The following is a 12,500-nucleotide window of genomic DNA, read 5'->3' on the forward strand; positions in this document are numbered from 1 at the left end:
ACCATGATCAAGATTATCACCATGCTATTTTCATCATCATCATGGACACCATTCATATTATCCTTATCATCATCATCACCACCACAATCACCACACTGACATGCCCCTCAACCTAACCCCCCCCCCCACCCTCCCCCATGTTCACGGCACACAGACGCCGTCACTCTCCACCCCTGCACCAACTCCACGGTCAGCGGCACCACCGTCTCCCTCCTCCTCTCCCCCCCGTACCTCTCCTCCCCCTGCCAATGCACCCTCCACAACACCAACACCTCCACCACCACCAACGGCAACGACACCAGCGTGAACTTCTACGTCTACGAGGTAGAGACGAGCGTTGCCGAGTTGTCGGTAACGCTGGAGGACGGGAACCAGCAGAAGATCCTGGAGTTTAAGGGCATCAGGAGAACTTTCCCCGCCACCTCCGCTCCCGCCACGCTGCCCTTGACAGCTACCTTCACCTTTGACGACGACATGCCCGACTCCACCTCGCCCCCTCAGCGGGTGTGGCTGGGCTTTGGAGGTGGGTCGGTTTGGAGTGGGGGGTGGGTGGGGGTGGGGGATGTAGGGGTGTTGTGTTGTGTTGTGTTGTGTTGAGTTGTGTTGTGGTGTGCTGTGTTGAGTTGTGCTGTGCTGTGATGTGGTGTGTTGTGGTGTGCTGTGTTGTGTTGTGTTGTGGTGTGCTGTGGTGTGTTGTGGTGTGCTGTGTTGAGTTGTGTTGTGTTGTGTTGTGATGTGGTGTGTTGTGGTGTGCTGTGTTGAGTTGTGTTGTGTTGTGTTGTGCTGTGTTGTGTTGTGTTGTGTTGTGTTGTGCTGTGCTGTGTTGTGTTGTGTTGTGGTGTGTTGTGTTGTGTTGTGGTGTGCTGTGTTGAGTTGTGTTGTGGTGTGTTGTGTTGTGTTGTGGTGTGGTGTGCTGTGATGTGGTGTGCTGTGTTGAGTTGTGTTGTGGTGTGCTGTGATGTGGTGTGTTGTGGTGTGCTGTGTTGAGTTGTGCTGTGTTGTGTTGTGGTGTGCTGTGTTGTGTTGTGTTGTGTTGTGTTGTGTTGTGGTGTGCTGTGTTGAGTTGTGTTGAGTTGTGCTGTGCTGTGTTGAGTCGTGTTGTGTTGTGGTGTGCTGTGCTTTGATGCACTGTGCTGTGTTTATTGTGCTGTGTTGTGTTGTAATTTATTGCATTGTATTGTGTTGTGTTGGCTAGCCTAGTGTTGTATGTGTTGTGTTGCCTTGAACTGCATTGCATTGCATTGTATTGTATTGTACTGTAATTGTATTGTGTATTTTTTTGTGAAAAGTTACCACTGTTTTTTTTTTTTTTAAACATTTTACCCCAGGGTGTAGACTAATGTTGTCTTCAAGGTTAAAGGTTTGTGTTGACCTCCGTGTTTAGGATGCTGTTGACCTCAGAACTTACAGTCATATGTTGACCCGTTGCTCGACTTATCTATAATAATTATGTTAAAATAACTGTGATCTTTAGACTAAGCATTCAACATACAATGGTTCAAAGTTGTCATCACAACTGTAACGTTAAACAGTGTTGCAACTGACATGTGAAGGGTGTGGTCGCAGTAGCTACATCACACCTGTTAATGTAGCTATGATATAGGTGGCAGACTTGTTCAGACGCGTACCTACCGATACAGTGTCCTTGGGGGGGTTTTGGTTCGATTCCCGCTCTCGCCCTTTCTCCCACGTTTGAGTGGACAATTAACTCACTCAGTGCGGCCAGTCCCCTCTTCTCCTCTACACAGACCCCTCGGATGTCCAGTGGGTGTCTGAATGACCCAACCTTTAGCTTCCGTCGTCAGAATTGTGGTATTCTTTGTCAAGATTCACCTCTTCAGTGTAAGAGCCTTCCGCTTGTAATATTTTGATGATGGTAATTGGGGAGAAACGCTGTTAACGTCGTCTCTTTCGCCGTTCGTATGGAAAGAGTTAAACTAAGCATCTAGTCATTCGCATGAACTGATGAACCCGGGTCCCGTGTGCAGCACACACTTGGCGTACTTAAAAAAAAAAGAAAAAAAAAAAGAACCTATGGCAACTAATATTAATTTTTGTCCTCGGGGCAAAATTCTCAGAAGAAATCCACTCTGATTGCTACGCTAAATATACACACATAACAATCAAGACCTGACTAGCAAGTTGGATTATGCTGCTGTCGGGCATCTGCCAAGCAGATGTGGTGCATGCAGCGCATATGGGTTCGTCCGAACGTAGTGACGCCTCCTTGTGAATCTGAAACAGAAACTGTAAAACGGAAACTGATTGACGTCAGTGTTGACGTCCATGTTTCTGTCCTCAACAGACCAGGCCAGCCTGAAGTTGAGATGTGGACATACTTACATCACAACAGACCTTTTTACCTCAATGTTGACATATGGACACGATAACATTATAACTACATCACACATGTTGACCTCGGTGTTGACTTATGGACATGGTAACATTGTAACTATATCACATTTGTCGGCCTCAGTGTTGACATATGGACCTGAAAACATAATAACTATATCACACCTGTTGACCTCAATGTTAACATATGGACATGATAGCATTGTAACTATACCACACCTTTTTACCTCAATGTTGACAAATGGACATGATAGCATTATAACTATACCACGCCTGTTGACCTCAATGTTGACATATGGACATGATAAATAACATTATAACTATACCACGCCTGTTGACCTCAATGTAGACATAGGGACATTATAACATCGTAACTATACCACACCTGTTATAACAGACCTTTTCACCCCAATGTTGACATATGAACACGATAACATCATAACTATATCACACCTGTTGACCTCAATGGTGATATATGGACACGATAACATAATTGTATCACACATGCTGACCTCAGTGTTGACATACTGACACGATAACATAATTATATCCCACATGCTGACCACAGTGTTGACATATGGACACGATAACATTATAACTATATCACACCTGTTGACCTCAGTGTTGACATAAGGACAAGATAACATTATAACTATATCACACGTGTTGACCTCAGTGTTGACATAAGGACAAGATAACGTTATAACTATATCACACCTGTTGACCTCAGTGTTGACATAAGGACAAGATAACACTATAACTATGTCACACCTGTTGACCTCCATGTTGACATACGGACACGCTATCATGATTATATCACACATGTTGACCTCAGTGTTGACATAATGGGCATGATAACATTGTTACTACACCATACCTGTTGACCTCAATGTTGACGTATGGACATGATACCATTGTTACTACACCATACCTGTTGACCTCAATGTTGACGTATGGACATGATACCATTGTTACTACACCATACCTGTTGACCTCAATGTTGACGTATGGACATGATACCATTGCTACTACACCATACCTGTTGACCTCAATGTTGACGTATGGACATGATACCATTGTTACTACACCATACCTGTTGACCTCAATGTTGACGTATGGACATGATACCATTGTTACTACACCATACCTGTTGACCTCAATGTTGACGTATGGACATGATACCATTGTTACTACACCATACCTGTTGACCTCAATGTTGACGTATGGACATGATACCATTGTTACTACACCATACCTGTTGACCTCAATGTTGACGTATGGACATGATACCATTGTTACTACACCATACCTGTTGACCTCAATGTTGACGTATGGACATGATACCATTGTTACTACACCATACCTGTTGACCTCAATGTTGACGTATGGACATGATACCATTGTTACTACACCATACCTGTTGACCTCAATGTTGACGTATGGACATGATACCATTGTTACTACACCATACCTGTTGACCTCAATGTTGACGTATGGACATGATACCATTGTTACTACACCATACCTGTTGACCTCAATGTTGACGTATGGACATGATACCATTGTTACTACACCATACCTGTTGACCTCAATGTTGACGTATGGACATGATACCATTGTTACTACACCATACCTGTTGACCTCAGTGTTGACGTATGGACATGATACCATTGTTACTACACCATACCTGTTGACCTCAATGTTGACGTATGGACATGATACCATTGTTACTACACCATACCTGTTGACCTCAATGTTGACGTATGGACATGATACCATTGTTACTACACCATACCTGTTGACCTCAATGTTGACGTATGGACATGATACCATTGTTACTACACCATACCTGTTGACCTCAATGTTGACGTATGGACATGATACCATTGTTACTACACCATACCTGTTGACCTCAATGTTGACGTATGGACATGATACCATTGTTACTACACCATACCTGTTGACCTCAATGTTGACGTATGGACATGATACCATTGTTACTACACCATACCTGTTGACCTCAATGTTGACGTATGGACATGATGCCATTGTTACTACACCATACCTGTTGACCTCAATGTTGACGTATGGACATGATAACATTGTTACTACACCATACCTGTTGACCTCAATGTTGACGTATGGACATGATAACATTGTTACTACACCATACCTGTTGACCTCAATGTTGACGTATGGACATGATACCATTGTTACTACACCATACCTGTTGACCTCAATGTTGACGTATGGACATGATAACATTGTTACTACACCATACCTGTTGACCTCAATGTTGACGTATGGACATGATAACATTGTTACTACACCATACCTGTTGACCTCAATGTTGACGTATGGACATGATACCATTGTTACTACACCATACCTGTTGACCTCAGTGTTGACGTATGGACATGATACCATTGTTACTACACCATACCTGTTGACCTCAGTGTTGACGTATGGACATGATACCATTGTTACTACACCATACCTGTTGACCTCAATGTTGACGTATGGACATGATACCATTGTTACTATGTCACTCCTGTTGAGTGTTGAGTGTTGAGGTAAAGGTGTCTGTCCTCAACAGACCAGACCAGCCTTACGTTGAGGTGTGGACAGGATGCTGTGGACTACGCCATGTCACTCAGTGAGTGTGTGTGTGTGTGTGTGTGTGTGTGTGTGTGTGTGTGTGTGTGTGTGTGTGTGTGTGTGTGTGCACGCGCGCGCGCGCGGGCGCATTTGTGTCTATCTGTGCCTCTGTGAGTGTTAATTTGTTTGAATCTATAGTCACAAAATGTTGAAACACTGAGAAACCCCCAAACAAACAAACAACAACAAAAAGAGCAACTAACTGACCAATGGAGCAACTGGGCATGGGGCTAAAATGTGAAAGTGACATGATTAACTATACAGCATTCTTGGAAATAATTATGAGCATTGGTCTGAAAGTCACTTTGAACATGATTTATTGCCAGCGTAACTTGCTCCATGTAGATAGATAGATAGACAGCGTGGTTATTGGACTGACAGCCAGCTGAACGTGGCTTTGCCTGCACAATGTCTCAGCCACCACCACCACCGCTGCCACCACCACCACCATCCCTACCACTACCACCACTCCAGAACCAAACACGACGTCACCAGAGCCAACAACAACCACCACAGCAGCAACGACGACACCTGAAGCGACAACAAGTCCTGGACTAACGACAACTGGTAAGCACACCATTTCGAAGGACTGTCGTTTAAAGAAAAAAGAAGAAAAAGAAGAAAAAAGATCTCTATCTCTCTCTCTTCTCTCTATCTCTGTGCCCAGTTTTACCTGATTTCACCTGACTTTTACTCACTGGTTGCTATTTAACCAGCCTGTAAAGCTTTCCCTTCTGTACCCTTGTCTGAAGAAGCTGTTTATACAGCGAAAATTTGCTGGTTTTTTTATTATTATTTATTTTAAGAATACAAGTTTTAAGACATGAAAAAGCCTACTGTTGTTCACACACACACACACACACATATATATATATATATAATCATAGTAATAGGACGCGCCATGGCAGAATCGGTTTGACGTTGGACTTGTGATCTGGTGTTCGCCAGCGATCTAGTGTTCAAAAGCCCCGTTTCGACACGGTGTTGTCTCTCAGTGTGGGGAAAGGCTGCTTGCTCCGATGTTTTCTCACTCCGTCCATGTGTTCAGTATAGTGTGGGTACCCAGCTTGGTTTGAAGGAGGTTAAAACGGCGGTGGAAAGAGAGGATTAGGCCCCGCTCGTTATATATGAATTCGCTGCTATTTATGTGATCTCTGATCTTTAATTGAACCTTTTATTATTTTTTTTAAAAAAAACGATGATTATAATAACAGTAACAACAACTATAATCATAATAATCTATATTAAAAAAAAAAGGGGGGAAAAAAGATAGTAATGATGATGATGATAATGATTGCAATGATAATGATGATGATGATGATAATGATGACAATAATAATGATGATGATGATGAGAATAATGATTATGATGATAATAATGATAACAATAATGATAATGATAATGCAGACTCACGGTCACGCCCTCCCCCCTCCCCCCAGACAGGATTGTGGCGTTTACAATAAAACGTCATGGATACATTAACCAATACACGCATTCAAGTAGGCATACGACATACACCATACGCACACACACACACACACAAAAACTACGTTTGCACACACACACACACACACACACACACACACACACACACACACAGCAGAAGTGCAAGAAGCACGTACGTCTGTAAGATGATGGACAGAGCGGAAGAAGTTCGTTTTAGAGACTTTTTAAAACTGAACTGGCATGGGAGAGTCCAAGTGAGGGAGCCATGTAGGAAAGTAGGTTTTGTCCCACAAATGACTACAGGGCCAAGACCCGCAAAGACTGCTGACCTTGGGATGATCAGTTCATGTCTTGGAATGCTGAACAAACAATAAAGAGGGTTAACTCTCTCCATACACAGGGTACACAACTCCAAGTCAATGCTGCGTATACTACCTTCTTCTTCGTTCGTGGGCTGTAACTCCCACGCTTACTCGTATGTACGCGAGTGGGCTTTTTACGTGTATGGCCGTTTTTACCCCGCCATGTAGGCAGCCATACTCCGCTTTCGGGGGTGTGCATGCTGGGTATGTTCTTGTTTCCATAACCCACCGAACGCTGACATGGATTACAGGATCTTTAACGTGCATATTTGATCTTCTGCTTGCGTATACACACGAAGGGGGTTCAGGCACTGGCAGGTCTGCACATATGTTGACCTGGGAGATCGTAAAAATCTCCACCCTTTACCCACCAGGCGCCGTCACCGTGATTCGAACCCGGGACCTTCAGATTGAAAGTCCAACGCTTTAACTATTCGGCTATTGCGCCCGTCGGCTTATGCTACCGATTCAGCTAGCACACAGGTAAATAAAAGGTACATAGTAACAAACCCAGACACTTCCACAAAAAAAGGAAGCTTCGGGATTGTTCGGGGTTTGTTACAATGTATCTCTTATCTACTTCTGTGCTAGCTGAATCGGTAGTATAAGCTGCATTGACTTGAAATTGTGTACTTGGTGTATGGAGAGAGTTACCAATCTTTATTGTTTGTTTGTTGATCATCTAGTCTCCTGGTCTCATTATTCTTTCATGCCATGTCTTGGAATGGCTTTGTGGCGAGTTCTTGTGAGATGAAAGAGAGAGGGAGAGAGAGAGACAGAGAGACAGAGAGAGAGATGCGGATGCGGAAGAGGATGTTTTATTCATATAAAGGCCATTGCCCCTCATGAAGGGGTACAATACTTAAAGAAGCACAGTCACTGAAGAAAATCATGAAGTTGCAACAGATCTGAAATGCAATGCCTTACACAAGTATATTGACAAATTTCTTATGACGCTTTCTTTTTCAGATGCTAGAAGTAGACTTAAACGGAATTGATTGGGATATCTATAAAAACCAAACAACAACAACAACAACAAAAAAACAAAAACAAAAAAACAAAAACAGGTGGGATATGTCGTACTCTCAAACCGGTTAAAGCAGGACAACATAAAACAAAATGCAGCTCATCTTCATTTCAACTTTTGCACAACGGACACTTTAAACCAACCCGCGGGGCGGGTATTTCAGCAAGTTTTCATCGATTTCAGTTTGACGGTGCTTTCAAGGCGACACGCTGTGATTTATAGATTGGTGTGCATCTTTGTCATAATACTTGTTGAGTGTTCCTGATGATGATGATGATTATTATTATTTTATTTTATTTAATTTATTTATTTTTTTGGCGTTGGTTTATTGCAGTCGTATTCCTTGATCATTGTCATTGTCGTTTTCGTTATTGTTGTTGTTGTTGTAACATGTACTACTGACGATGCTGACGCTGATGATATCAGACAGGGAGCAGACAACTCCTACCAGTGCCAGTAGCAGCAGAGACCCCAGTACTACCCCCTTGACCAGTGCAGAGCCTCAGCAGTGTCAGTATTATTCCACTCCCACCCCCACCCCCTCACACACACACACAGAGTCACACACACACACACATACACACAGAGGCACAGACACACACACACACAGAGACACACACACACACCACAACGGAATATCATCGAATAAAGACACAGCCTTAGCGGATATCAATGTTAATCCACATGACCACACACCACCACCCCCTTGGCCAGTGCAAAACCCCAGTAGTGTCTTTATCATTCCATTCCCTCACCCCCACCCCCACCCCACACACACACAGACACACACACACCAGAATAATAATCAAAAATAGACACAGCTCTAGCGATACAAGTAACAATGCACAACATGGATTGATCAACTGAATAAAGACGCTCCATTGAATACCGTTTTGATAAAGAAATGCTGACAGGTCTTTTGGTTAAATTATCTCCATTCCCACCCAACACAACATCTACATTTCTCTCTGTCTCTGTCTCTTTCTCTTGTAAACGGCAAATGGACAAATATCAACATACAAGAATCAATCAAATATAGCCCACTTCGACTAATAACACTAATGGATTACACATGCAATATAATTTTCTAGGACATAAAAAAAGAAATTGACAAAAAAATGTGTGATAAAAGCAGCTGAAAAATCGCCCATGATTTTGTTATTGATAGTATTATGCACACGCAGATACACGCACACAAACACATATACACACACACTACACACACACGCGTGCGCGCGCGCACACACACACACACACACACAAAAATGCAATTTGACATCCAGTTAGATCTACATGAATGCTGGAGTAGTATAGAAAATGTATTCTGAAATCGGTTTAAGAAAATGCTTATAGATTCAAATAATCAATATTACCAATACTGTGTAAACACAAAGAATGCGGCTAATCCCAAAGATTTTTTAAAATTTGACACCAACAGCACATTCAAGACAAATTACAAGTCTAATGTACAGAATTCGTCTGAATGCCTTTCGTACAAAATTTTCTAAAAATGTAAAATGTATGTGCGGTAAACAAATAACTGTAAGCCATCTACTCATTCATTGTCCAATCATAAGACAGTTAATTCCAAAAGATGCAGTTGATGACCTTTCTACCAATATTCCATTATCCACTGAAAAGATTTTGAATGATTATTCATTTGCTTAGAAAGTTTTCGGAAATTTTTAAACTCCAGTCCAGTTGGTATCCTCCTTTAATGTATTTTGATTAATGTTGTTATTTATATTTACATTGTTGTAAGTGAATACTTTTTGATATGCATACACATGTTCTCCCTCCTATGACACCTCATTCATTACACACCACAATCTCTTTAACTTTAATTTCTCATAATATATTTTTCCTCCAATACATGTCATTAACACTTTCTTACACTAATATGCACATGCATTCCCTTTCTTTCATTCACTACTGCTCTTTCCATCTAATAACACTTGTGGTGAATAGACGTTAAACTGAAGATCGCGCGCGCGCACACACACACACACACACACACATAAACACACAACAAAACTTAAATCAATAATTTTCACACATACACACACACACACTTTCACTTACTCGTATGCGTACACAGTAACCCCCCCCCCCTCCTCCCCCTCCTCCCACTCGATTTTTTTCCCTTCCCTCGTCTAATATCACTTACAGTGAAAAGACGTTAAACTAAAGAACGAACACACACACACACACACACACACACACACACGTGCGGCTCTGTTTAAAACGGTACAGTATCGCCATTTTGTTATCAGACAAAAACAAACACATGAACAACAAAAGAAAAAAAAACAAAACACAAAAAACACGATCATATAGAGACCAATATGAAGGACACATATGATGGTGCTAACCTGAACTGTTTGCTTACAGCCACAGACACCCTCACTGGTGATCACGACACAGAAGGACCAGGTCTGACGTCACTAGTTATGTCAAACTAATATACGTCATTATTTATTGCCTAAACCTCACTTCGCTGGTTTGGGGAAAAAAGAAAGAAAAAAACAAAAAGAAAAAAAGAAAAGAAAAAAGAAGAAGTGTGATATGCTTTAAAAAAAATCCCTGTGTGTACGCGTGTAGCTGCTGCTGCAACTGACTTACGAATATCAATACTTGTATAACGACTTCTCTTTTACGAAGTCCTTTAAGTAATTTCCTGTAACTGTATTTAGAGGTTTTTTGTTGTTGTTTTTTTCTTCCAAATTTCACCCACATTTTTACCCTCATTTGCCCAGTTTCTCCCAACCCTCCATTCATCCACATCTCCCACCCCTTCTAACCGATAATACTCAGATGTATTCATACATACTTTAACAAAATGTCTTCAATCACCGATATGTGTGACGGGACATTAAACAAAATTCCTCCCTCCTTGTATATGCGGACTTACGAATATCAATACTTGTATATACGGACTTACGAATATCAATACTTGTATATATCTATCATAAGTTCGCGGGCTGCTGCTGATTATCAAATGGCACATTGCTGTGCATGATGTATGTGTGTGTGTTGCTTCATGTGTAGATTTGCTTTATATGTTTTCTTCTTCTTTTGACGTTTTCGGCATTTGTATTCAGCGTTGCTTTAACTGAAGCCCAGCTGATCACGGAGGCCGTATGAAGACTGGTTGTTTGTTTATTTCATTGTTTGTTTGTTTATTCTTTCATTGCATGATTTACATTGTAATATGTGAACTTGTACTGTACTGATGTTGCTGAAATGATCTGAACGTAAAGATCAGCTGATTACGGAGGCCATATTACGGATATATATATATATATATATATATATATATATATATATATATATATATATATGTGTGTGTGTGTGTGTGTGTGTGTGTGTGTGTGTTCCTTAATTGCATCCTTCGCATTGCAGCATGTTAACGTGTACAGCACTGACACTGCCGTAACGATTTGTAGTCGTCGTTGTGATGCATGACGAAGGGATGCTGCTGCTGCTTGTTAGAGTTGTGTGGCTTAGCGTAACCATGCTTTCTTTAACTCTCTCCATACGAACGGCGAAAGAGACGACGTTAACAGCGTTTCATCCCATGGAAGTTTTATTTATTTTGCAAACGTTTTGGTGCAGATAGTGAAAAAGGGAAATTACTCTGTAATTAATGCTAGGGGACTTAATTTATCACAAGTGAGTCTTGAAGGCCTTGCCTCTCTTGTTTACATTGTAACAAAGCTCGACAGCAGCAGCCAGTTTCGCACCAATAGAACAATGACTAACCTTTGCCCCCTGACCGTGTTTGAAGCTCAGAAGTGCAATGTGTTGTTTTGACATGAAACTGATATGAAGCCTGTGACTGAGGTCGCTGGGGTGTGTTTTTCACACAGAAACTTCGCGGTGAAGGAGTTAAAAACAAAGATTGATCCAGGCTTAGCATAGTGAACAGGCCTTGATAAAACAAAGAATGTACAAGCCTTAACACAAAGAGTGGCCAAGCCTGCTGACCGACTGACATAGTGTGTGACCCAGAACAACTGAATTCACTGACAAATCTTGCGCATGCTTGTCCCCCCCCCCCCAGCCCCCCCTTCAGCGTCCTTGGAATGTGAACCAAACTTGATAGTCCCTCAGCTTGGGGAACATTTTAAGTCTCATTCAGTTCAGTGCAATACTGTTTTATCTGTTCTTCTCGAAAACATTTACGTTGTAACCGCGGTGTCTTGAGCGTAAGAAAGTACTTTGAAAGCATTTTTCATCATGGATTTCATTCATACGTGTAAAATCAAATAAAAAAACCCACCAAACAAACAAACAAAAAACCAGAACAAAAAAAACAACAAAAAAAACCCAACTGAAAACGACTCTCTCCCTTCGATTCCACTTACCTTCCAACACGCATGAATGCACACTCACACGCTTACCCGCAACTTTACTTATATCAGAACGCACATGATACATAATGTGCTTCAGAAAAAAAAACACATGTACCAACCAGCTATTACACCCATAATGTATCGTTCACTAGATGAGCAACCGTGGGAAGAAAGAAAGAAAAACAAACAAACAAACAAACAAAAACAACAAAAAAAACAATGTGCTCCGTGGACGTGCATGCAGCTGAGGCCAATTAAAAAACAGCAACCGTGGGTATTTCTGATAATTTCAGCATGATG

General features: G+C 41.6%; 1 protein-coding gene across 3 annotated transcripts in view; it reads left to right on the top strand.

The window, feature by feature from the left end:
• The window catches only part of LOC143283046 (uncharacterized), a 70,153-nt gene that overhangs the window by 40,181 nt on the left and 17,472 nt on the right, over nucleotides 1–12,500 (top strand). For 2 of the 3 annotated variants that reach the window (XM_076589048.1, XM_076589051.1), the window contains exons 4-8: nucleotides 155–523; nucleotides 4,949–5,008; nucleotides 5,428–5,577; nucleotides 8,272–8,355; nucleotides 10,237–10,278. In XM_076589048.1, the coding sequence (XP_076445163.1) occupies nucleotides 155–523; nucleotides 4,949–5,008; nucleotides 5,428–5,577; nucleotides 8,272–8,355; nucleotides 10,237–10,278 (705 nt within the window). The remainder of the gene's footprint in view (nucleotides 1–154; nucleotides 524–4,948; nucleotides 5,009–5,427; nucleotides 5,578–8,271; nucleotides 8,356–10,236; nucleotides 10,279–12,500) is intronic. The other variant, XM_076589049.1, reaches the window with a different exon arrangement.

The sequence above is a fragment of the Babylonia areolata genome, chromosome 6 (genome assembly GCF_041734735.1).
Source record: "Babylonia areolata isolate BAREFJ2019XMU chromosome 6, ASM4173473v1, whole genome shotgun sequence".
Lineage (NCBI taxonomy): Eukaryota > Metazoa > Mollusca > Gastropoda > Neogastropoda > Buccinidae > Babylonia > Babylonia areolata.